Source organism: Balaenoptera ricei, chromosome X, assembly GCF_028023285.1.
Source record: "Balaenoptera ricei isolate mBalRic1 chromosome X, mBalRic1.hap2, whole genome shotgun sequence".
Classification (NCBI taxonomy): Eukaryota; Metazoa; Chordata; class Mammalia; order Artiodactyla; family Balaenopteridae; genus Balaenoptera; species Balaenoptera ricei.
Window position 1 is genome coordinate 4887630 of NC_082660.1, and position 25776 is coordinate 4913405.

Genomic DNA, 25776 nt, shown 5'->3' on the forward strand with positions numbered 1-25776 from the left:
AGAATCCTACTAGCAGGTGAATCTTCCTAATAATTGGAACTTATCCACCAGCCGCTGAAAACACCTTCCCAGGTTCTTCCTCACCTGACACGTAAGAGCTGAGCTCTCTGCCATGACAACCGGCAGCAGCCAGCTCGTCCATTCTCACGCTTCCTCAGGGCCCTGTTCTCACAGACGACCGCCCTCACGGGCTCTGACACGGTCCTGTCCCTTCCCACCTGCATGCTGCCATTCACCCCGGCTCCGGCAGCATGGGACCGGTCCTCACTGCCTCTCCATGCCCCATGTCTCCGGAGACCCCGCTCAGATCCTGCTTCTTCAAGGAGCCTTCCACGCCCACCCAAGGTCATCCCTCTGACCCCACCCTGTTCTGCAGGAGGCCCTGCACTTCCTTTGGGGTTTGCACACACCCTGCCTCTTCCTCATGGGACTTTGGCTTATATCCTACAGAGCTGCTTAATTCTCCCTGTTCGTGCCCTGGACCAAGAAGAAGGTAAGTTCCTGACTCAGGGACCTTTTCTGAGGCTGTTACTAAGAATTCCTGAATGTCCACCCTTCGTACAGGAGTTGCCTAAGTAATATTGGTGATTTTCAGTGTATTGAAATACAGTCTACCGAAACGTTGTACAGGATATATATTTGGTCAAGCATGGATAAAGAGTATTCTTATTTTGAGGTAATACACATAGTCTGCAAAAATTAGGTTGACTGGCGTCATCAGCCACTTATGCAATTATTTTATGAGATGAACAAGCATGGAATATCACTTTGAATTACTGGGTTTTCCTTAAAATGAAAGAATGTTAGTCTACTTTTAGTTCTTCTGGTGGTTGCCTGCACCCACTTAAATATATTTGTCGTTCTTTTACTTGTGATGAATTTAAAAACAGTGTCTATTGAACGCCTGGAGTTAAACATGAGAAAAATCAGTATGCTCTTCCTCGCACTTCCACGTTCAACTGCGTTTCCTCGGATGATGTCTTAATTAGTTACATTATCATCTCTACATGGTCATGGTTGACAGCATTTATTTTCTTCTCTGGGACCCTGATTTCCACAGGTTTCACCTTAGTTTTACACTTAAACACATCTTTTAAGTTTACCATGAATCTCTTAGACATGGCTTCTCTTGGTTGGTAAGAATTCAACCTCTTTCTGTTTGTTTTCTTCATGAACCTACATTCCCTGCAGTGGTGTCTGTTTGGACATATCTACTTGTATCTTTTAAAATGTACGGACAGTTTGGGTTGCATTCTGGGACATACAGTCTTTCCTTCAGGTCTTTTTATATATTGTTCCATGTTCTTCAAGCATTTCCTGTCTGACGTGGAGAAATCTTAGCTTCCTCGATTTTTTTTTTTCTGAATATCTGTAGAATTTTTTCCATAACTTAAAATCGCAGTAATTTCTTTGTGAATTAATCTATGTAAAAAGTGCCTTCGGTTTCACCGTGCTATTTCTGTCTCCAGGTTCAAATTTCCCTGTATTTCAGAACTTTAACCGTGAACTACACCTTTGACTATTTTTTCCTGTTCATTCATTTTTGATTTTGGCAGGGCACCAGTTTAAAGATGGTCCATCTCTTCTCTCTGCCTCTCCTACTCACTTTTCATTCTCATTTATTTCCGAGGCTGCCCACCTACTTTTCATTCCCATCTAATGTACTATCAGCTCCTCCTTAAACCCTTATATCTCTTCTTTAACTTCTCATTTCAGAGAAACACTATTTTCCTTAATTGCTTTGATTTCTCGGACATCTCTTTGTTCATGGTCTTTGATGCCTGTGGTATGTGCCTTCATCCATCATGTCCTGTTTTTTTTTTTTTGCCTTGCAGCATCTCTTCAAAGGCCTCTGGCCAGCTACCAGCTTTTGAAATCATATTATTTCTCATGTTTGAAGGAGGAGACATCTATGAGGACCAGGTACTAGACTGAGCAAAATCTGGGGGAATGGGCAGAAGGGTGGTGGGCCGCTTGAGTTTCCGGCTGTGGCTCCGGGGCTTTTCATAACTGCACCGGGCCAGTGGGTGAGTGCTGACAGAAAGCTGTCTGGGCTCAGCCTGAGGCTGTGCATTTCGCAGAATGTGTCACAGTGCTTATCTCACCTTGACCTTACTATCTTCACCAGGTAAGGATGAGTAGTCGCTTGGCTAGGTGACCTCTTGACTTCTCCACTTTGCCAAACCCACGGTCTGCTTTGAGCAAAGGTGGCCTGTTGGCTATTTTCTTACTAATTCTTCCCCCACCCCCATCCTATGCCAGGATGGAAGCATGACGTAGGGAGGCTTCCAAAACCAGCCCACGCACCTTGACCCTACTCTTCTAAGCACGGGGTCATTGTTTTTCCTTTTAATGTGCGTTGCCCACTTTGGGTAACTCTTTTGCGTTCTGCCGTTTCTGCCCAAGTCACGCAGAAAAAGACGGCTTGTCTTGGTGTCCCCATCACCTTCATCCAATTCTCATGCATTTGGCCATCTTTCTGCATGTACTGTGATCCAGAAGATGCCTAGTTTCATCAAAGATAACATTTTTTTTGTTTCTTATTCTCTTGGTTGTGTTGGGTTAGTTTCATAGAAGAAATGGGGTGGAAATATGTTTATGCAACCATCTGAAACTGAAAGAGCAATTCCTTCCTTTAGAGCCACCTCTTATTTTTCTCCCCAGTGAATCTGATACCATAAGGGATGGGGGGACTTGAAGAGAATGTCTAACATACTTATATTCAAAATGTCACATCTCTTCTGCATAGGTCTGCCTGTCTCTGTCTCTGTCTCTCTCTCATACACACAGAATATTCTATGAGGATATGATGGCACTTTTTAATGATATATGTGGACAGTCTGTGTAAAAATACTAGTAATGAGGATGAATGGAGAATTTAATTCCTTATGGAGAATTTTAATTCTATCAGAGGAATGGTATGTAGCCATAGTAATTTTTTTCTTTAATTCAAAACAATTAGGTTGCATATGTTGATACCCATATTCAATTTTCTCTAAGCTATTTTGATTGAAATGTACCAAAGGAAAGATAGACAGATAGGTAGATAGATAGATAGATAGGTAGACGATGGAAACATAGAGGATAGATAGATCGATCTCGGTATGCAGATGTATATATAATATTTATTCCTGTTCCTACAATCATTTCTATTTTCTCCTTTTCCTTCCAATTTTCGCCGTAGAAGGCATTTGTTCTGTCTGAGCTCAACATGCTCTTGCGCAAAAGTCTGTAGGCCCAGATTAGCACAGCAGATATTTACATGAAACAGCAGGGAAGGATCAACTGGGGCGTGTGACTTAAGTTGGCAATAGGAGAAGGATTCCAATTTGTTGTATAAATCATCCTCAGAGCCCCCAAGAGTGCCACACGTAGGGACTTCTTTTCATTTTCAGTGTTTAAGATCACCTTTTAGACACAATTAAAATGAGGCAGAGTGTGTAGATTTTTGAAAAGAGGTTAAAGAGAGATGTTGGTTTTGATACCTCTTGCTTCTGGTAGCTGACATATTTCAACAAAATAAAAGGTTTAGAAGGAGAGAGGGTTACTCCTGCTCAGTGGGTAGGGAAAACATTCAACATTGAAAAATAAACCAATATAAATCTCAAAATTCATACCACTATGGTTGGGTGGAAATTAATAGATATCATTTAGTAACTTTATATTATCATGGATTTGTAGGGAACTAAAACAGGGCAACTTTAGGGGAAAAAGTCATACACTTAAGGGAGAAATAAACCCTATGTTTAACTCTGAGCTCCATATATCCCATAAGGATGGATATTGTTTTTTCCCGATTGCCCTTTCTTTCTTTTTTTTTTTGCACTTTTAAAAAAAATTTTTATTTATTTATTTATTTTTGGCTGTGTTGGGTCTTCGTTTCTCTGTGAAGGCTTTCTCCAGTTGCGGCAAGTGGGGGCCACTCTTCATCGTGGTGCGCGGGCCTCTCACTGTCGCGGCCTCTCTTGTTGCGGAGCACAGGCTCCAGACGCGCAGGCTCAGTAGTTGTGGCTCACGGGCCCAGCTGCTCCACGGCATGTGGGATCTTCCCAGACCAGGACTCGAACCCGTGTCCCCTGCATTGGCAGGCAGACTCTCAACCACTGCGCCACCAGGGAAGCCCTGCCCTTTCTTTCTTAATGCAGAAAGGTTTCTTTCGAATATTTCACAACAGACATTTTTTTTAAGGATGGCATATTTGAGTCAGCCATCACCATGGCTTATTTGAGAATTAATCTGATACTTATAAGTTTATTTTGGAACTTTCTTAAAATAGTGTGTAACAATGTTAGTTTGGAAACGACTATCCAGTGGTGAGTTCAAACAGTTTATGAGTGCTGTTGTGGGTAAGTGTATACATTGGGGGTATAATATTGGCATTCTTCTGGGAAAACTCTGAGTCTGGTTAAGTGGAGAAAATGGCGCAGAATGATGTTTCTTTTCTAAAGTTTCTGCAAGCCACCATCCAATTTGGATTATGATTCGGGAGACTAGCCATTCCAATCCTAAAAGGTGTATGTCAATTTCTTTCTGCGAGCTCACCCCCTCCGAACCTCAAGGTAAGGAGAGTGGGTGAGGCACAGCAAAGGACATCACACAGACATCTACCATTTTAAGATTTTATCCAAAAAAGGGTGAGCACTCAGCATGGAGGAAATCTCAGGACACAGAACTGTCCGCCCTCTGGGTTGCATTGCCACCGAGGACATCAGTCTGGAGACAGTCTTTTATGAAGTAGGGCTGCAGAACCAGCCCCATCTCTACTGCCCCAGGAAAAGTGGTCCAGCATGGCGTCACCCTCATCTTTAGACCTCAGACATAAGCATCTGTGCCATCCTGGAGCTTGGAGCGTGCCCTAGGAGGTGGCTTAGGGCAGGATGCCCCAGCCCAATCTTGGCCCACCGCTGAGAAGAGCCAGCTGAATGCTGCTACTGTAGGGGTGGACTCAGAAGGACACACCGCCATGGAGAAGGATCCCCACAGAAGGGTTAAAAAAAAAGATGAGGGTGATGTGCTTCCCTGCACTCTCCTGGAGAGCCCAGGGCACCTCATTTTACAACCTGATCTCGCTGCCTTTGTGCTGCCCACGGTGGCGGCAGGCTCGCTTCCAGCACCCGATAATTAAATAAAAGGAGCTGGCACTCGGGGAGGCCATGAATGCCCACGGTCAGCCGCCAACCTCTCCAAGGTCCCATGAAGTTCCCACTCAGACCTCCTTCCTCTGTTGCCGTGCCTCCTATTCAAAAGCCTTCACTGTCACTAACCCCCCTCTTCTTTCCTTGCATCGACATGCGATTCCCGCTGATGAGCGGCTCTCGGCTAAAAATGAGGAGGAAGCGCTCTGGTTAAAGAGGTTAAGAGGGGAAGTCGCGTTCTCCAGGGCATTTGCATTTTTACAAGGGGGATTCGTGGACATATGTGGCAGCATCACCATGGAGTTCTGTGCAGAGAGACAGGGCACGAATGAGCCTGGTTCAGGGCAGGGAGTGAGATTTGGGGTCAGAAGTATCTGTCGGGGGCTTAAACCATACACGCACATGGCTGCTTGCTCGGCTGTAAAAAGACATCTGTTCTGATGAGCAGGACGTGAACAGCTAGGGAGGACGGAGGTCTGAGAGACCTTCAGTTACTGGGCTGCGCTGGATTTGCAGGATTAAATGCACTTTCGGGGTAAATGCCAAAACACTCCATGAGTTCTTTCCTCTGTGCTGGCCCTCCACCTGGCCAGACTCTCAGCCTGTTCTGTCCTTCCCCTTCTCTCTGGGGTCTCATGTTTTGAAAGAGAAATTTCAACTCTGTCCACCAAGCAGGGTTCCTCGTTCCCTGTAGGATCAAGATAAAATTACTTCACAGAACTCTACCATCTGGAATTCTGATGCATGTCCTTCTCTTTCTAACCACTTTGAATTGTTCAGTCCACAGCAAACTCCAACAAAGACAAGAGACTCCCTCCTGGATCCATTTTGCCCTGGAGAGACCAACCCTGTCTTTGCTCTCCTGATCAGTAAAACTTCTCGGGAATCTTCTCCACTCATGGTGCCAAGCCCTTCACCTTAATCTTCTCCAGTCTGTCCTTGGTCCCCAGAGCTGATCCTGTCCAACCTCAGGTAACTAGACCTTATGTCCACTTCTCTGCCCTGATTGTCCTTGGTCTCTTGGCAGCGTTTGAAGGTGGACTTTCAACTTTTATGAAGTTCCAATCACTTCCCTTTGACCTGTTTTCATTGGACACCTTCTCGTGTTAGGACCCAGATTCTCCTAAAGCTATGCATTTTCCTCTAAGCCAAGCTTTGGCTTATCTTGACAAACTATCACCAGAAATAGACTATAAACCATGAAGTGATTTGAACTCCTTCTCTTTTACTTTGTCTCTTCTGTTGGTTCTTCTCACCAAAATCACTTATTGCTATATAGGCGAATGCTATCAGTATTTTATTTTCTTTTATTTTTAAAGATTTTTTTGATGTGTACCATTTTTAAAGTCTTTCTTGAAATTGTTACACTATTGCTTCTGTTTTATGATTTGGTTTTTTGGCCCCAAGGCATGTGGGATCTTAGCTCCTTGATCAGGGATCGAACCCACACCCCCTGAGTTAGAAGGCGAAGTCTTAACCGCTGGACCGCCAGGGAAGTCCCTATCAATATTTTAAAATGCACATATTTTACATTAGAAAATGGACTGAGTTCATCGATTCGTTTGGCATACTCTAAATCCCCAGTTGAGATCTTTATCCATCTCTTGTCCAAATTACCTAACTTGCTACAAATGCAGGAAGCTCCTTTTATGTGAGCTAATTAGAGGAATGTGTTTGGGTGTTGGTAAAAGGTACGGATAACACTGGAATCTGGGATTTTATCATACAGCCAACTTCCACCAAGCCCTTGTCTTTTGATGGCTTCTGTAGTTTCCTCCTTTTGACTATTATGACTAGTGCTGCAATGAACATCTGTGTACAAGTTTCTGGGTGGGCATACTTTTTCATTTCTCTTGAATACTCACCTAAGAGTGGAAATACTGGGTAATGTATGGTCAACCTACGTTTTGCTTTTTAAGAAACTGGCCAAGCTAACTTTCACTGCCTCCTGACTCAAGCTTAAATGCCGCTTCTGTCGCAAGGCCCCCTCCTTGACCCTATGAGCCCCAACTTAAATTAGGTGCCCACTGCTGTTCTCCCTCAGACACTGTTCTTCTACATCACAGCCGTTTATAGCAATTTGCAATTGAATCTTCCTGTGTGTGGTTCCTTACCATGTCTCCCACACTAAACTACACATTGCCTGGGAGTCAGAGCATGCCCATCTGGTTTACCATCACTAGGAAACAAAAGAGTCACTGTTTTGTTTTGGGTGCCCCTAGTTACCCACCCCCACTAGGGGGACTGGGTGCCGCTAGTTATCCACTCCCCCTCCCCCCCAGAACTCTTGGGATATGCTCTGAGCTACTCCTTCCAAAGAGCTCTGGCCAGAGAAAGGCAGGTGAGTGTTCATAGCTAACAGGAGGGAGTGGACAGCACGTGGATCTACAGGGACTGTCGCAAGACCAGAGCTGTCTATCTGAGACCATCATCAGGACTCGGGGGACAATGCCGCCAACAGGCTCAAAGCTGACTTCCACCGTCCTGGAACTCAGGAGGCAAGTTCTCACTGGATGCTGTCAGGGTGGCGGGCGTGGGAATGGGGTGTATGGACAATTACACGGTCAATTGCAGTTTGGAGGGAAAAAATCAAGGTCCAGAAATGAAAGAAGTAGTCTCAGGGAAAGGACTGATCGATGAAAAGCCTCAGATCCTAATCCTTGAGAGGACTTTAAAAACCCGCCCTAATAATAACCAGATGCTCTTCTGAAGGGACCGTGAGCCTCGGGATAGGATGACTGTCCTTGAAAACACGTGCAGATGACTGTCTGTCTCTCCGCCTTCCTCCTGTAGGTAAGCGCTTTCCCACAGGCAGGCAGGCTGAGCTGAGCGGTCCTGGGCTCTGCCTGCACAGAGGGCACAGAGCATGCACCCTGAGCAGAGGTGAGGAGGGGCTCACTCCAGGGACCTGGTCCTGCTGGCGTTCCATCCGGGCCCTCTGCTGAGCCCCTGGTTCTTAGGTCCCGTGGTTCTGGGGATTTGTGACTTCTGCTGTACTTGATTCCAGGGCGTCGATCTCCCCCTGGATGCTATCAGTGTGCCTAGCTTCCAGTCTAATGGAGAAACCTTAATCCTGTTTAGGGGCCTGTACCCTGCCTCCAAGTCATTCCTGTGGCCCAGCCGGCGCTGGCTTCTCGCCTGTCCTGACGACCACACAAGCTCCCCAGGTCCTGAGCCCTCGCTTCTCGTGGTGCAGCTCCCGCCTGGGCATGACTCACTGATTACACGGACTGCTAAGGCTTCTCCTTTTTGTTGGGTTAGATGGAGAGGACCCCAAGAGGTGAGCCTGGGAATATGGGAAGAGATAATGGCCGAGGAGTTCAGGGAAACGTAAAGCAAAGCACAGACTCAGGGAGAGGTACAAAGTCCAAACAAGATCAAAACAAAGGAAGCCGTTCCTCAGAAGACCAAAGACCAAGGACAAACCCTTAACAGCAGCTAGAGAAAAGAGACAGATCACCTTCAATGGTAGGAGCAATAGCTGGTTGTTTAGTCAAAGCTATGAAATGCAGGTAACAAGGAAATTCTATCTTTAAAGGGTGAAACAAAACTAATCTCAAACCAGAATTCAGGATCCAGTGAAGACATCCTTAAAAAGAGTGGTGAAACAGACATGTTCAGAGAAACAGTTGAGAGAATTTGACATCATGAGACTCATATGCAAACATTAAATGGCGTTACTCATTGACTAGAATTTCTAGAAGGATGATGTGAAAGCTTATTGATAGTAGGAATCCTTTTGGTTTCTGACTTTTAAACGGAATGCCAATTTTACCACCAATTAGAGCACTGACTTGGCTTACAGAGAAATAGGTATTCCTTATAATAAATATCTATCCTTATCTGATTAAGACCTTGAATATGGAATGCATGCCAATTCTTTCCTAAAGTGGATTTTGAAAACATAGCATTTTAAGTGACTCTGCACAATTATATGAATACACCATCCCTCTGATGAGGTTTTCAATAAGCAAATGTACACTACAGCATGTTTCCCAAGGTCTCATGCTTATTAAAAGAGATGTAAGATGACGTCATTTGCAGCAACACGGATGGACCTAGAGATTACCATACTAAGTAAAGTAAGTCAGACAGAGAAAGACAAATACAGTATGGTATCACTTATGTGTGGAATCTAAAAAAATGATATTGTACAAATGAACTTATTTACAAAACAAATACACTCACAGACACAGAAAACAAACTTATGGTTACCAAAGGGGAAAGGTAGTGGGAGGGATAAAATTAGGAGTTTGGAATTAACATATACACACTACCATATATAAAATAGATAACCAACAAGGACCTACTGTATAGCACAGGGAGCTATACTCAATATTTTGTAACAACCTATAAGGGAAAAGAATCTGCAAAAAATACATATATACATATAACTGAATCACTTTGCTGTACACCTGAAACTAACACAACACTGTAAATCAACTATACCTCAATTAAAAAAAAAGAGAGATGAGAGAATATTACGATTCTTAAATACTTCTTTATACAGTAATTTTCATCTCCTAGAGAAATACACTGTTAACATATTGGTAAAACCTGAAAACATTTTAATGTAAAAATACTCATTTTCATATACAGTGTTGTAGAAAGCCATGTGGAACTTGGGAAGCATGGGCATTTGCAGTCAACAAAAGCAACACTGTAATACCATGCTTTAACACCAAGCGGGCGGCTTCAGAGTCTCTAAACAGCTCTGTGACAGGCACCCACCACGGTGCGGGGGCCCGTCCTGCCCCTTGTCACGCAGGCTTGATGCTAACCTGGTAGTGAAAAAAGATCTGGAAGCAACGCAAATATTTTTATGACTGAAGTGCAACAAGATAAATACCCTGAGATGTGTTCTTATTCAGTTTTATGTGACTATGGTGCCTGGCATACAGTAAGGAAATAGCAACGCTGAATTAGTTCAATCTGGATCACAGCTTTTCTGATGAGAATAGTTACAAGCAAGTGAAATATCCAATGACTAATGAAGAGAAATATCCAATGACTAATGAAGGTGACAGAAAGCAAGTACTCCACTGTACAAGATACGATCTGTTAAAGAGAATCACGAGAAACCAGAACATTTTGAGGCATCCTGAAAATCTGCTTTCAGACAGTGTGAGCTGCTCAGACAACAAATATCCTTGGTAAACCAAATACCTCCAACCAACAAAAACTAGTGGAGAATGCCACATGGACTCTGACATAGGAATAACTGTAGCTGCCATTTTATAAATCTTTCATGATGTGCTAAGGATTCTCATTCCATGTGTGACCTCAATCAATTCTTTACACCAACACTGCAAAGTACTCAGTAACCCCATTTCACAGCTAAGGCATCTGAGGTGGAAAGGGGCAAAATAAAGTGACACCACCAGTCAGTAGCAGAGCTTCGATCTGAATTGAAGTCGGCCTAATTTGAAACCCCTTGCTCTTCAATTCTCATTTTCCCTTTACAGAAGATGACGATGGTGATGGTAATAATAATAACAGAAATAATTCTAAAGGCTGTTGGTGCTAGACTTAGGTCAGAAAGCCTTCCTATAAGGCCAGGGAGGTTTGAACTTTATCCTGTGGAATAGTAGAGTGTAGGCAGTACACGATGTTAAGCAGAGGAATTAACACCAACAGGCAAAAACTCATTATTCTTTGTTATAAAACTTGTTATCGTGTGCAAATTTGTTTTTAAAATGTGGAAACAGCATTCAAAGCATGCCAAATTCAGCATCAAACCGTCGATGATATTCAAAGGTATGTGCGCTGAGGTTTCTAAACACTGACTACCGTGGCAGAGCAGAAGTAATTCCTATTTCTTAGTAAGTCAATTGTCTTAAGCGTTACGTGGGTGTCTTCCAGACCTTTTCTCTTTTCTATAAATCACTGAACTCTAACTGAAGACTTATTAGGTGGAAAAACTCTAATAAGTAGTAATTAGTACGTTCTTAAAAGTGTTCACGTTTCATTTAAGTGGGATGAAGAAGAGAATGACTGTGTCATCTCTCGGTGGCTGTCATCAGTACCGAAAATCCTGAAGGACAGGCAACATACGAGCAAACGGGCGCAACTTAGGGCACAAAACGGCGTAACTTCTATTAATCCCTGAAGGTCCTAATGGAACACACTTTAAATGAGCTAAGAAAGTAAGACAACTACTCTTTAAACTTTCTTGGCAGCAGTCATTCTGGTCTAAATTTTCATTATTATACCTCTATGAAATCGATGGACTATTCAGTGGAAAAACACCACTGAAATGTTGTATTGAAGCAATCAGACTCACGTAGAAAAATAAGAAAGAATATGTGGGCTTTGACCACACATCCATATTCCTCTTTTGTACAAAAAAGTACAAAGTGTTTGTCTGCAGAGTTGGCTAAAACCACAAAAACACCACCACCATATTTAAGACCAAATTCACCCTAGAGAAAAACTGACCCTGATTTACATCATTTAGAGGCATTAAACCTGTTTGTCTTATTCATGCAAAATGGCTTAATGATTAGAAAACATCAACACAAATATTTTGGAAGAATGAGATACCGAATCACATACGTGACCATTTCACTGAGAGCCTTTCTTTGCTGTACGCAAAGACAGCATGGTTCACCTAAAATATGTAAATGCCTACTGTATAGAAAATAGATAACCAACAAGGACCTGCTGTACAGCACAGGGAACAATACTCAATAATCTGTAATGACCTATAATGGAAAAGAATCTGAAAAAGAATATATATATAAAATCAAATCACTTTGCTGTACACCTGAAACCAATACAACATTGTAAATCAACTACATTTCAATAAAATTTTTTTTAAATATGTAAATGCCACTTTACAGTTGGGTTAAAAAAAAAAAAGTCAATCATGTATGTTTTGCATTTACATTTTACATTTGTTAGACGATAATTTTTTTTTTTAAAAAAGGTAAAATCATACTCCCATACAAATAAAACATGAACAAGTAAGTGTCAAAGCTTTTATTCAATTAAACTCACTGGTGAGGGAACCAGTAAGATGTTACAACCGATTCTAAGGAGAATTCAAAGAACAGACACGTATACAGCAATCAAGAATGTTGAAATGAATTTGCTGAAATAATGTAAAATTGGTCAACAGCCAGAGACAACCATGCACAGACAATCATTCCACCTGACAATCACACACATCACTATCACCTTTCTAAGACTCACAGAGTTGAAAATTAGCTCAAGGACAATCAATAGCAGAGAACACCGGGGCAGGCCGGAGGTGGGGTGCCCACCAGTGGAAACACCCTGTGATTGTATTTTTCCCATTTTCAATGCCTCTCACTATATTCCCATCACAAAAGGCTGAGTAAATCTACTATAAGCAGTTAATCATCAAAGTGTAATGTCCAATAAATTGTTCCAAAAATGGGCTACGGCTCTCGGTGGTACCAAGGATGCACTCTGAAATCCAATTCTATCTGCATCAAAGAATGTATTAAAAAAATAAATGTTCTTAAAGGAAATGATTTCTCTGAGGCAGAAAACATTCTCAAACGTGGATATGCCCCTCGATATAAGATGTAGGCTACCATCATGTTCACACAGAAAGGAAACAATGGAAGATACAGTCCACAGTCAGTCTCTCAGTAGAGGTCCACAGAGATTTAAGGGCATGTAAGGAATGTCAACATTTGCTGATAAAGAGAATGATTTATGAAAACCTCATCCATCATGTGGATTTCCCACTCAGATTACAAACCAAACAGAATTACCATTACCACCTCACTTTTATCAGTTGCTAGCGCATGTTAAGATGAAACACTGAGGAGAGCGATACAGTACACAACGTATATAAATATAACAAATATGTACATACACATATATACATAAAAGCATATACATACATGTATATATATTTTACATTTTCCAGCCAGGGTTGAGAACAACGAAGAAGAAAAAGAAATGAACCCAAATTATTCAAATACTAAACATGACTATTCAAGCGACAATTTCCATCTGTGTTCTGGGCTCTCTTCTGCTTCCTGTCTGTCAAGTTACAGTTCATTGACCGTTTAGAGAGCGTGGGCCAGGCCCTCGTGGGATGGGAAGGCTTCACAGGCTGAAGGACTGTTCACATGGAGGTCTGGGAGCTGGGCTTTCCTCTGCCCTTCTCCTGGGCAGCGTGGGCCACACACGTGGGCGCAGGAGCCTCTCACTCGTAGGGCGGCAGACCAAACAGCTCGGGCTGGAAGTCCTGCAGGGAATCCAGCACGAGGGTGGCCTTTGTGGTCAGGGCTCGGTTTAAGTTTCCGTCGGGAACCATGACCACCTGCATCCCAGCTGCGAGGGCGGCCTCCACCCCGTTGGGAGCATCTTCAAAGACCAGGCACTGCGGGGTGAGGAAGAAAGAGAGGATGAGACGGCCTTCTCTGTAACCGCACGTCTAGACTGGGCTTCCATCGCCCGCACCACCGCCAGCCGAGTCAGCTCGGTGTTCTGTGCGACACAGAAGCGGAGTGGAGGCTGTCCCCTTTATGGTCTGTGGGCAGGAGAGGGCGCTGGCCCTTCTGCGGTCCGAGTGCGTCCCACCACGTCACTTTACAGGGGGGAGGTCCATCTTGGCCCCAAAGTGCTACCCAAATGTGGCACAGCTGAGTGGAAAGACCGGATTCTCGGTTTACAAATTTATTTTATTTGAATCATAAGAATCTGTTCAATCCATAATTGACCATGCTGAGCATGCGAGGACGTTGTGAAAAGTAAGAAAAAATATGCTTTTTAGGTGTAAAGTGACTTAAGAGCTGGCAATGTTTCAAGTACTGCAGTTTGGAAATTAAACCGTTAGGATGTTTTAGTGAAAAACTCAGCCCCAGGGGGGTACCCGTCACGCACCAAAAATCTCCCGAACACAAAGATTGAGTACCACGTGCGGTACCTGTTTCAGCTTATTCAGGCACCACCTCTAAACGGGAGTGTCTGTGCCCCCGTTCATGTCAGGAAGCTCCTCAACGTGCCATCCTGTGACCATCGCTACCGCGAGTTCCACGTCAGGACTCGCTCCAAATGCGAGGCAGAAGTCTACCCAGTGGTGAACGGGCGTGTCACCTTTTTGTCACCTTCCCTCCGAGGAGAGCACCCACTGAGAAAGCTTCCCTTGGCTCCTGGAATTCCACACTGAACGTGAAAGCAGCTTTAGTCTTTTCCATTAAGATTCTGTAGGGGCCAGACATGTATGAAAACGGCTCCTCCCGGCACCTCTGAGATGCTCTCCTGTGCCCCTTCTTCTCCACAAGTGCCCGAGGACGCCCGGCGGTGGCCCAGGTTGGACCCTGACAGTCTCCCCCTCACGTCCTCCCAGCCCCCAGCCCCCCTGCCACTGATCACAATGGCTCCCCCCAACCCCACTTCATAGGTCGCTGCGGTCCCAGCCCCACGTGCTGGTGACCTGGAAATGGCTCCTGGGCACCAGCTGCCAGGTGCGGCCTGACACTAGAAGGTCTGCATCCTCTGATGTCTTTAAGTCAGTGGAAAACGCACAACGCACAACACACACAAACACAAACACACGCTCTCACACTCTTACTGCTGGTCTGCTCTGGAACAGGTTCACTGACTTTTTTTCTTTCCCTCCTTCCTTCCCTTTCTCCGGGAGGCTGAGCCATTCATAAGCTGACTCCCCCCAGGGCCGAGGTGAGGACCGAGTGAGTTAGTACTCGTCATGACAACAGGTCGGCACTAGGCACTGCACGGAGTGGGCTGATGCCCGGGACACAGCGCTGAACTGGACGGTCCTGGGCACACGGAACACGCAGTCCCACTGCCTTCCCGTCAGGTCTCCTGCAGCCCCCTGGCTTGTTTCAAGCTCTCTGCCTCTACCCTGAGAAGACGGTTTCCCTCTCAGAGGGGCAATGACTCCGCTTAGGCCGCCGAGGTGCCGTTTCTTAGTTATCTCATTCAGAGAGTTCCTGCTCGTGACGTTCCTGTCCCTGACTTTTTAAAGTTACGACCTGACCGTCTTCTAAACGTCCCTGTTGTTTTACCTGGGACCATGGACAGGCACTTAAATGTCACCTGCTGACACGTCGCTCTTTAAATACGTGAGATTTGTAGGCTTTGTGCTGGCCCCCTGTGAGCTTTCAGTGGGGCGGAAGAAGAGACTTTGTTGGTTCCTTGGGGTAACGGTGCCCGGCTCCAGTCGAGAAAACAGCTTTGATTTCGTATTTGTGGGAGGCCCCTTCCAGGGAGCACGTGGGCAGGTGTGAGGGAAAAGTGGCGGCTCAGAAACCGCGGCACGGAGCGGAACAGGGGCCCGAGACGCCTGCCCTCATCGGAGAACAGGGGTCCGTCCATTCGCACCTGACAGCTCGCCCACGTGCCCTTTAAGCTCCAGGAAGTACAGAGCAATGTCCACATGCCCTGTCCACATGCCGTTTAAGCTCCAGGAAATACAGAGCAATGTCCACATGCTCTGTCCACATGCCGTTTAAGCTCCAGGAAATAAAAGGAGGAATGGTGGCGTAATGGGGAAAAGCTCCGCAGGTACTTACGGCTAACACAGGCGGCGTAACTGACACACCCTGTTTCTGAAGGTTTCACTCTTTCTGCAGGCGGGCACCGTTTATTGGTTTCTGTTTCCAATTTACCCTTTGTCCCCACCTAATTCCGGAATGAATCACCCCAACGCAGCACGGAGATGTGGAACGCGATGTTTAGGACGCATGCGGCAGCGTAAAGGGTGGCAGGCGTCAGGGAGGCCAGCCTGAAGGACGACAGGGAGGAGGGGATGTGTGAGGCTTGTGCAGCAGGAGGGCCGCTGGAAGTGTGTCCAGGCAGATAAGTAAGGCTGGGCCCTCGAAAGGACTCAGGGCAAAGCCGGGCAGACAGGACGGGGAGTTTGCACAGAGCCACCTGAGGCTGACTGTTCCCAAAGGTCAAAAGCGATTGTAGTCTGTGTTGTAAATATGGTCGGAAGAACGGCAGAAACCCTGATTGTACACATTGTGTCAGGAGCTCCTAAAATTCCTTTCTTTTGCCTCCTCTCCCGCGGCCTCCTCCTTGCCTGGTAGATCTCAACAAACGCCTTCCACGAGCACCAGCTGGACTCTTCCCATAGGCCAGCAAGAATTCGAGAAGTGCGGAGAAGTTAAAAGAGAAGCTCAAGTTTTTAAAAGCAGATTGTAATAGGGAAGAACAAATATGACTCCATACTGGATCTGTTTCTTTAACTTTGGTCTTTGTACGCTATTGCTTTAGCTTCCAGTTAAGAATGTTGCGTGTAGCCTGAAATACACAGGAGAGCCCATTCTCAAGGCTCTGACCTTTAAGAGTGTAACACCTTCCCATTCAGGTAGAGATAAAAATTTGCAGAACAGAGAATACTGTTTGTCTTATTGGAGGTTTACATGAACATCGCGACCTGACCTATGTGGACAGCTGCAAGGACAAAGGATTCTGGCACCAAGAAGTCTGCAGCTACCATCCACGCTGCTTCTTCAACTTGCCTCTCAAAATGCTTTGCTGAAACCCTTGGGGGAGTTTGGAGTATTGCGGGGCATGAGCCACCGTCTGCTTGCAAGGCGCTGCAGTAAACCTTTCTCTGCTCCAAACCCCCAAGTCTGCGTGCTGTTTGGCCTCAGTGTGCGTCATCGGGCACACACACTTGCGTTTGGTACCGGAATCGGCCAGTCCACTGGAGGCTGTATGACGAGGACGGGGCAGGAAAATGCAGCAGCAAACAAGGGGGGCAGCGCAGTTTACAGGAAACTGGACCCCTCGGTCCCTCTGCCCCAGCCTTACCCTCTTCACACAAGCTGAACAGAGCAGCCAAATGCAGGACAGGAACCACACACACGACGCGGATCCCGCCGAGGTCAGCACCAGCGATGGGTCCAGGTGGCCGACCCCAGCCCTGGCAGCACACGGACAGCACTGGGGTCTCAGTCACGGGACAGCACCGGGAATCGTAGGGCTTCCCCTCCTTCTCACAAGGATCAAAATTACAACGCAGGACAACTAGATTTTGGAGCACCTGTGAAAATGCCTCAAAAGGTTTTCATGTGCTCATTATGCTGTACCCTGATTCCGAAGACCTAATGGTCTTCTAAGGACCACTCATAGGGAAAGGTACCCAGAACCTAGAATCGTGGACACTGTATGAATAGTCACCGCACAGCTTGTCTCTCTACTGAAACCAAAGAATAAACCTTTGAAAGTTACCTGGAAAGACTATGCCTGTTCGTAACAGGACTTACCGGTCATAAAACCACCAAATCATAAACCCACTGAAAGACGTAAGCTAAAGCAATACAGCTCACACCTTACACAAACAAAAAGGAGGAAGTACGTTTTCCCGGCAAGTACCAAAATATGTCCGGGCAGTTTCTAAAGGCCACGTGTGGCTCACAGGCGCTGACCTTTGTCTCTCTCCCTCCTTTTCAACACTTCATTGTTCCCTCAGTGACCAGCCCAGCCCTTCCCACCCGGTACTGAGTGGTTGCACTTAACCTGAATTCACTCACACCTACTTGGAAAGTGTGACTGGGGATGTGTGCTTCTTTGGCATCTGTGGAAAGCAGCGTCCCCGTAAGGAAAGGCTCTGCAGGGGCTGCAGCAGGTGCGGAAGCCGGGGGCGGGGGCAGAACGCCCGCCCGCCCGCCCTCCTGCACCTGCACCTCGTCCCTCGGCCCAAGATCCTGTGGGTGGGTGTGGACGCGATCGTTTCACCAGTGGAGCGAGTTTTGGAGCACAGCACACATAGCACGTACCCCAGGACACACTTCCAGTACTTCAAGGAGGCTGCCGGTCAGGAGTACTCTCCTCACAGCTTGTGCTTGGCTGTGACCAGGCAGGGCTGTGGGAAAGGCGCCCTCTCACGGTGCCAGGCAGGGAGTGGGTACGTGAGGAGCGCCTGCCGAATCCGCGCAGGTGGCGGAAGCGCCCTGGGCGGGACTCAAAGCAACACAGGGGCCGCAGAGTGTCACCCTCCAGGGCAGCGGCCAGCCCAGCCCTCTCCTGTCACTGTCACGGGTGAGGGATCTGAGCCTGAGAAGCTCAGAGGTGAGCTGAAGGTCACACCGGCAGGCAGCTGACAGAATTTGGGAACTGTGCCTGGGTCTCCAGAATCCAATGTTCTTTTTCACTTTACCAGGCTGAAGGCTAAAATATATCTGAATTCCATCTCCAGGAGAGCAGATGAGCTTAATTAAACTGTAGCTTGAGGGGTTTAATTTAGAAAGAATGACATTTCCAACCACCGGGTAGGTGAAGTGAAGTATTTCAGGGGCTTCGCTCACGGAGGCGCCGAACCCACTTCTCTGAAGGTGCTCAGACTCAGGAGCGCCCTGTAAGGCGGCCCACGTCCACGATCTTCGCCCACGCTGCTCGTCTGAGCCACGGGCTGGGGGCGGGGTGGCTAGGAGGTCCTTTCAACGTGAGAATCACATAACTACGATGGCTCATGTGATAACTATGGAATTGCACAGAACAGAATCTTTGTCTGATGGTGGTGGAGACAACGGAGGGAGGTGGATGGGATTAGGGGAATCCTTCAGAGGCAACAGGGAGTTTGCTGGACAGTGCCCTGGACGTTGACGCAAAGGAAAGTCCGACCTTTCTGATGCGGAGGGCACTGGGACTGCCGTTCTGGTGCAGGGAAGGAGAGCTTGCTTTGTGACAGCCTGGGTTTGAGTCCACTGTGCGAGGGTCTGGCAGAGACATGAGGGGCCTGCCTATGTCGTGGGTGAGTGGAGGGGGGCTGGGTGTGAGCGGAGGGGGGCTGGGTATGAGCGGAGGGGGGCTGGGTGTGAGCGGAGGGGGGCTGGGTGTGAGGAGGGGGATGGGTGTGAGCGGAGGGGGGCTGGGTGTGAGAGGAGGGGGGCTGGGTGTGAGCGGAGGGGGGCTGCGTGTGAGCGGACTGGGTGTGAGAGGAGGGGGGCTGGGTGTGAGCGGACGGGGTGTGAGAGAAGGGGGGCTGGATGTGAGAGGAGATGGGCTGGGTGTGAGCGTTGGGGGGCTGGGCGTGAGCGGACGGGGTGTGAGAGAAGGGGGGCTGGGTGTGAGAGGAGATGGGCTGGGTGTGAGCGGAGGGGGGCTGGGTGTGAGCGGACGGGGTGGGAGAGGAGGGAGGCTGGGTGTGAGAGGAGGGGGGCTGGGTGTGAGCGGAGGGGGGCTGGGTATGAGCGGAGGTGGGCTGGGTGTGAGCGGAGGCGGGCTGGGTGTGGAGCTGCAACCAGGAGGAGGGAAAAGGGGAGACCAGGAGGGGCCCGAGGCAGCCTCGCATTTCTCTGAGATGTGCAGACGGCCCAGGAGGGATGGAGCTTCAGCGACGGGGGGGGGCAGAAGGGGAACCAGGTGAGGCAGCAGCGGGGCCAGGTGAGGTGCAGCCCCAGAAGCAATGTCGGATCCCTCTGCTAGGTATGTCATCAGACGGCCTGGGCCCCTCCCCTTACTTCCAAGGGATGGTTTATACACTGGGTTCCCACACATTCGGAGTTATGGCCCGCACCGTGCTTTTCCTCATCAGCTCAGGCCAACAGGGACTCACCTTCAATCCCATGCACCTATTCCCTTCAGGTCCAGACCCACCTGAGATGACACTTGATAACTAATTTTACATTTCAAACGAGTACAAGTGTACATTTTAAGTTGTACACTTTTCTGGAACTAGTGAACTTTTTCCATGTGATTACATCGTCTCTAGGGAATAAAGCTTTTCCTTTTGCTCAGTAACACACAAACTTTGACATGAAGTCACTCTGGTTCACTTTGAAGACTCTCAGGGGCCTGGCATTATGTGTATGCAAATTTAAGTACCTCTTAAAGCAGCAGCCATGATTTTTCATTATATATAAAGCCATGGATAATCCAAATCTAATCACTAAAACAGTTTTCAACTAAACCACTACTTTTAAGTTGAAACTTCCATTATATCATTTTTTGCAGTAGATTTGATTCTATACATTAATTTTATAATATCAAGTTCAATTTTCACACTATGAGACATGAAAACTTTGAGGAGGTCTTAAATTTTTTTGATTAACTTTTTATTAACAGTGCTCATGTTTAAGTTTTATTGGTCTCCTTGTTCTTTGTCGGCGAATTACCCATAAACAAGTACCACAATATTGTGATATCAAATATGTATACACTTCATTCCATGTTTACTTAAATAATAAACCTTTAAGTACCGTTGTAAAAATGACTGAAGTTTGCATGTGTTTTGCTGTTAATTACTACTTTTGTTCATATTCTTCATCTTTTTATCCATCCATCCACTCATGCACCATCTATCCATCCATCCACCCACCATTCAATCCATTCACCATCCATCCATCCACCTACCATCCATCCACCCACCCACCATCCATCCATCCATCCACCCACCATCCATCCACACACCCACCATCCATCCATCCATCCACCCACCATCCATCCACCCACCCACCATCCATCCATCCATCCACCCACCATCCATCCACCCACCATCCATCCATCCATCCACCACCCACCATCCATCCACCCACCATCCATCCATCCATCCACCACCCACCATCCATCCACCCACCCACCATCCATCCATCCAAGCATCCACCCACCATCCATCCACCCACCCACCATCCATCCATCCATCCATCCACCCACCCACCATCCATCCACCCACCATCCATCCATCCACTCACCATCCATCCACCCACCCACCATCCATCCACCCATCCACCCACCCACCATCCATCCATCCACCCACCCACCATCCATCCATCCATCCACCCACCATCCATCCACCCACCCACCATCCATCCATCCAAGCATCCACCCACCCATCCATCCCTATCTATCTACGTACCTACACACCCACCCACTCATCCACCTATCTATAGGTAAAGTAGATTCTACCTGTGCTGTGGTCTTCTACATAAGTGTCTGATGCTGAGGTCAGTATCCCTTGCACACTGCAGAGCTACTGTCTTACTGAATTAATTTTAGTCTGAAACTAAAAGAATAAAGCCAGTACTGAGATAAACATATTCATAACAAAATCCTCTAGAGTTACAGGCTAAATACATGAATGATTCACACCACTAACTGGATTCCTTTTCCTTTTGAGGAAAGCCTTTGAAAAATGTAGTATTTAACAACTTGGCGGGCATGGGCGGGAAGCTTCCTAAGGAATTCTCTGTCATTTGATTCATGACAACTACACCGTGAGGCCCTCTCAGTGTCCACCTTAAAGTATGTGCGTGTAAATTAAGTGCTGAGCAAAGGACTTCAAGATAGCTCAGAAACCTTTTTCTCATTTTCTCTTTTAATGATACAGATCCTGTGTTCACCAATTTGTCAGGAATCACTGAAAAGCCCAGCAAGGCTCCCAGAGGCTCTGAGTATTTTAAAGATTCATAAAACAAGTGTGATTTGTTTCTAAATGGTCATCAGAATCCTTTCTTTCACCTACCTACCTCCTCTACAGATTCAAGTAAATGGGCAAAATCAGTGTTTTCCTCAGCCTTCTGCACGATACTTGTGAAACACAGGTTTGACTCAAGGCCCCTATTAGTTTCACGCGCTGAGAGCTAAACTATGACACCAGCCTTGAAGATTATCCCCCTGCGTGGCTACCATGTCAAAATACATACTATGGGGCGAACTGTTTTCCACAAGATTCAAATAGTAAACCCTAACACCCAATGTATTTGGATACAGGGTCCCTCGAATGGTTTTCAGGTGAAATGAGTCCCAAGGAGGCCCTAATCAGAGAGGGTTAGGGTCCTTCCAAGAGGAAGGGGAAGCTGCTTTGTCTGGCCCTCCCCTTGCACTCAGAGGAAAGGCCATGAGAGGACAAAGTAGCAGGAAGAAAGCCCTCACCTGAGGCGGAACCTGCCAGAACGCTCGTGTTGGACGTCTGGCCCCCAGAACCGCGAGGATACACGTGCCTGCTTTTCAGCCCCCCAGCCTGTGACGGTGCGTTGTGGCCACCCAAGCACACTATTACAATACGTCTAACAGCGAGCTGTGTGTAACCTCCAGTTAGCGCTCTCTCAGAGGAAGAGCCGCGAGGATACGCGTGCCTGCTGTTTCAGCCCCCAGCCTGTGACGGCGCGTTGTGGCCACCCAAGCACACTATTACAATACGTCTAACAGCGAGCTGTGTGTAACCTCCAGTTAGCACTCTCTCAGAGGAAGAACCGCTTTGAGGTTTCTTAGATCACAACTGCTTGCAGTTTGGGGAAAGGAAAGAAATGTTTCCTGGATGACCTAACTCCACAAATGCCTAGAAGAGCAGAAGCACAGCACATTTTGTCTGCCTTTGGGCATAGCTACTGAAGAGGCTTAAGCCACAAACAGAATTATCACAGGACAGAGGGCGCCTTTGAAGGCCTGTGGAAGTGATTTTTCCACTCTGCCTGCAAACGTCGTGTACCGGAGAGGCTGACAGTTATTTTGGGAAGCGATACACATGCAGGGAAAGCCTACGTAATTACTGGACCTGGAGGGGGTTAAACTCTTCGTTCCCAAGCAGGCTGACGGAAAGGCCGCGGTTCCGGGGGTTGACATGTCACTGCCGCCGATGCAGGAGGCCTCTCTTCAGTCCTCTGGATGCGAACAGCTGTTACTTATGGCCCAGCCACCTGGGTACTCACAAAGTGAGTGAGTACTCTGGTACTCACAAAGACGCCTGAATTCTGCGAACCCACTGAGTGCCCACCAACCAGATGAAAGCTTCCTTTTACACACAACCGTAGCTAAGTCAGCACTTCTGGAAGTGAAGATGTGCTTAATTCCAGGGGAGGCTTATGATCTTTTTCTTCATCTCTCAACAGTCATACTAATGTTCATTTCTAAACATCCATCAACAGAGGAATGCATAAAAAAGATGTGGTACATATATATAATGAATATTACTCAGCCATAAAAAAGAACGAAATTGGGTCATTTGCAGAGTTGTGGATGGACCTAGAGTCTGTCATACACAGTGAAGTAAGTCAGAAAGAGAAAAACAAATATCGTATATTAATGCATATATGTGGAATCTGGAAAAATGGTACACATGATCTTATTTGCAAAGCAGCAATAGAGACACAGACTGTAGAGAACAAATGTATGGATACCAAGGGGGAAAGGGGTGGGGAGGAATTCGGAGATTGGGATTGACATATATACAACACTGATACTATGTATAAAATAGATAACTAATGAGAACCTGCTATATAGCACAGGGAACTCTACTCAGTGTTCTTTGGTGACCTAAATGGGAAGGAAATCCAAAAAAGAGGGGATATACGTATACATATAGCTGAGTCACTTTGCTGTACAGCAGAAACTAACACAACATTGTAAAGCAACTACACTGCAATGAAAATTAATAAAAGAATAAATAAAATAAATAAAGATAAACTGTCTACTAGGACGTCATTAGGTATGAGGTTTCCAGAATGTTCTTGGATGCAACAGTCCAGAGAGATCTACTACAAAAAGGAGATTCTTCACATTGAATGAGGGACTGGAGATTCGTGACATACAAAAATCAGCATAAAAAAAGTTTCCAGAAGGACTGCCCTGGATAAACCCATTGTTTCAAGTTTGATGGAGAAGTTTCGCAAACGTAGAAATCTGTTTTCAGAGAAAACCAATGAACGTCCCCCAAAACTAGTGCTCTGAGGAATACATTTGGGAAAAGTTTCAAGAAGATACACCTGACCATGGCAAAATTCACATTAGTGCAAATAAAGTCCTTGGCCTTGTTTTCTTGGGATGGTCTGAATCCTCCCTGTACATAATGACTTTAACTTAAAACGCTTATAATGAATAAAATCAGATGATGCAAATGCTCACTTTAAACGTCGACCGGCTCTGGCACTCGGGTTACGCTTTTATTTCACTAGGAACGGAAATGCGTGAAGACGTAAGGAGCTCTGCGCAAAGGGTGCCCAAGGGGTCGCGCGGTCAGGTCACCCCGGAGCGGTTGCGGGCACTGCTGGGCAGAGGCAGGGGACCCTGCTGTGGAGACACATGAGGCCCCTGAAGGTGGGCGCAGAGCAGTCAGGAAGGCATCCTGGGTCCACGTGGGCCAAGAAACATTCTCAAGGAGTATAAACAGCAAGCCCTGAGTTTGCAAGGCTCTTCTTGGGGGTTACAAATGGTGGGGGGCGGGGGGCATCTACTAGCCAAGGGTCCAAGCTGACCCGAGCCCTCTGCATCGTGTGGATCCCTGTGTGGCCACAGAACCACATCCTGGGTTTCTGCTTGTCGGAGACTGGCCAGTGGACACTCAGCACGGTGGGGTGAGAGCCACAAAAACTACCCAGGACCGGGGGCTCCTTGTGGTCCTCCAGGGCCCCCAACACGTGCCCCAGGGACCATGTGCCGTAGGCGCTTTTAGCTGCTGGTAAAAGAAGCAGCGCAAGTACTACCTTCAAAACAGACGATAGCAACAATAGTAGTGTTTGCGGGCAGAACAGTCAAGTAAAGGATCTATAAATATAGCATTGTATTAGCTTTCTTCCTCTACCCTGAGAATATATTAGTGGGGTGAGAATGCTTCAGATCCCATGCATTTACCTTCTTATAGATTTCAATCATTTCAGCCCCTGACTCAATTTTACTGTCTAATAGAACAGGGGCAGTGAAGAGCTACGACTCACAGGGACTGATACGTCATCACAACTGGGTGAGTCGTGCTCCGGCCTGGACCCAGGCCTGCCTGTGAGTGTGGCCGTCAGCCTCCTAGGGACCAAGAGCACCTCGGGACCTGGACACAGGGGCACTGGGTCAGCCTCCAGGTGACCAAGAGCACCTCGGGACCTGGACACAAGGGGCACTGGGTCAGCCTCCTGGGGACCAAGAGCACCTCGGGACCTGGACACAAGGGGCACTGGGTCAGCCTCCTGGGGACCAAGAGCACCTCGGGACCTGGACACAAGGGCACTGGGTCAGCCTCCAGGTGACCAAGAGCACGTCGGGACCTGGACACAAGGGGCAGTGGGTCAGCAGCCAGGCGCTGTGCAGAGACTCTGGAAGAATCAGGAATGTGAACCCCTACAGAATGATGCAGAAGCAGCAGAGAACAACGTAGAGGGAGAAAGTCAGTGGCAGAGGGCCTGGGAGAAGCTTTATTCCTGCAGCAAGTGTCATTTCTAACATTTCTAATATTCTTATCCCCATCTTATAAGTGGGAAAACTGGAACTGAGATTAGGTACTGCGGTGGGCAGACTGGTCCCCAAAGATGCCCACCCCTGAAGCCCCAGAACCTATGAATGGGGTCCCTTACATGGTAAAGGGGACTCTGCAGATGGGCTTCAGGTTATGGAGCTGGAGACAGGGAGGGTGTCCTGGCCGAAAGGTGGGGGGCTCCTCTAGCCAGGTGTGCCCCTAAAAGCAGAGCACCTTCTCTGGCTGGAGGGGGAGAGACGCTGCAGAAGGAGTGATGTCAAGTGTAAGCAGAGTCGGATGCACCAGTGCTGGCTCTGTGAGGGCAGACCCACTGTCAGGACCAGAGCGAGACCTCGAGGGGCTGAGGGCGAAGCCCAGGACACCCAGCTAGGAGACGGGGACTCCAGTCCTATCCTACAAGGAGCTGGATTCCACCAGCCACCTGATGAGCCTGGGCGTGGTCCTTCCCTAGCGCCTCCTGGGAGGAGCCCAGCCAGCCAACATCTTGGTTTCACGCCTGTGAGA

The 25776-nt window shown here is 47.1% G+C and overlaps 1 protein-coding gene across 5 annotated transcripts in view; it reads right to left on the bottom strand.

Moving 5' to 3' along the window:
- PUDP (pseudouridine 5'-phosphatase) overlaps positions 1-25776 on the bottom strand; it is a 605728-nt gene that overhangs the window by 519867 nt on the left and 60085 nt on the right. Inside the window, exon 4 of one of the 5 annotated variants that reach the window (XM_059909914.1) lies at positions 12102-13497. The exons of the other annotated variants lie outside the window; for them this stretch is intronic. Within the exon in view, the coding sequence (XP_059765897.1) occupies positions 13321-13497 (177 nt within the window). The 3' untranslated portion in view covers positions 12102-13320. Of the gene's footprint in view, positions 1-12101; positions 13498-25776 lie in introns of those variants that run through there. 5 annotated transcript variants of the gene reach the window in all.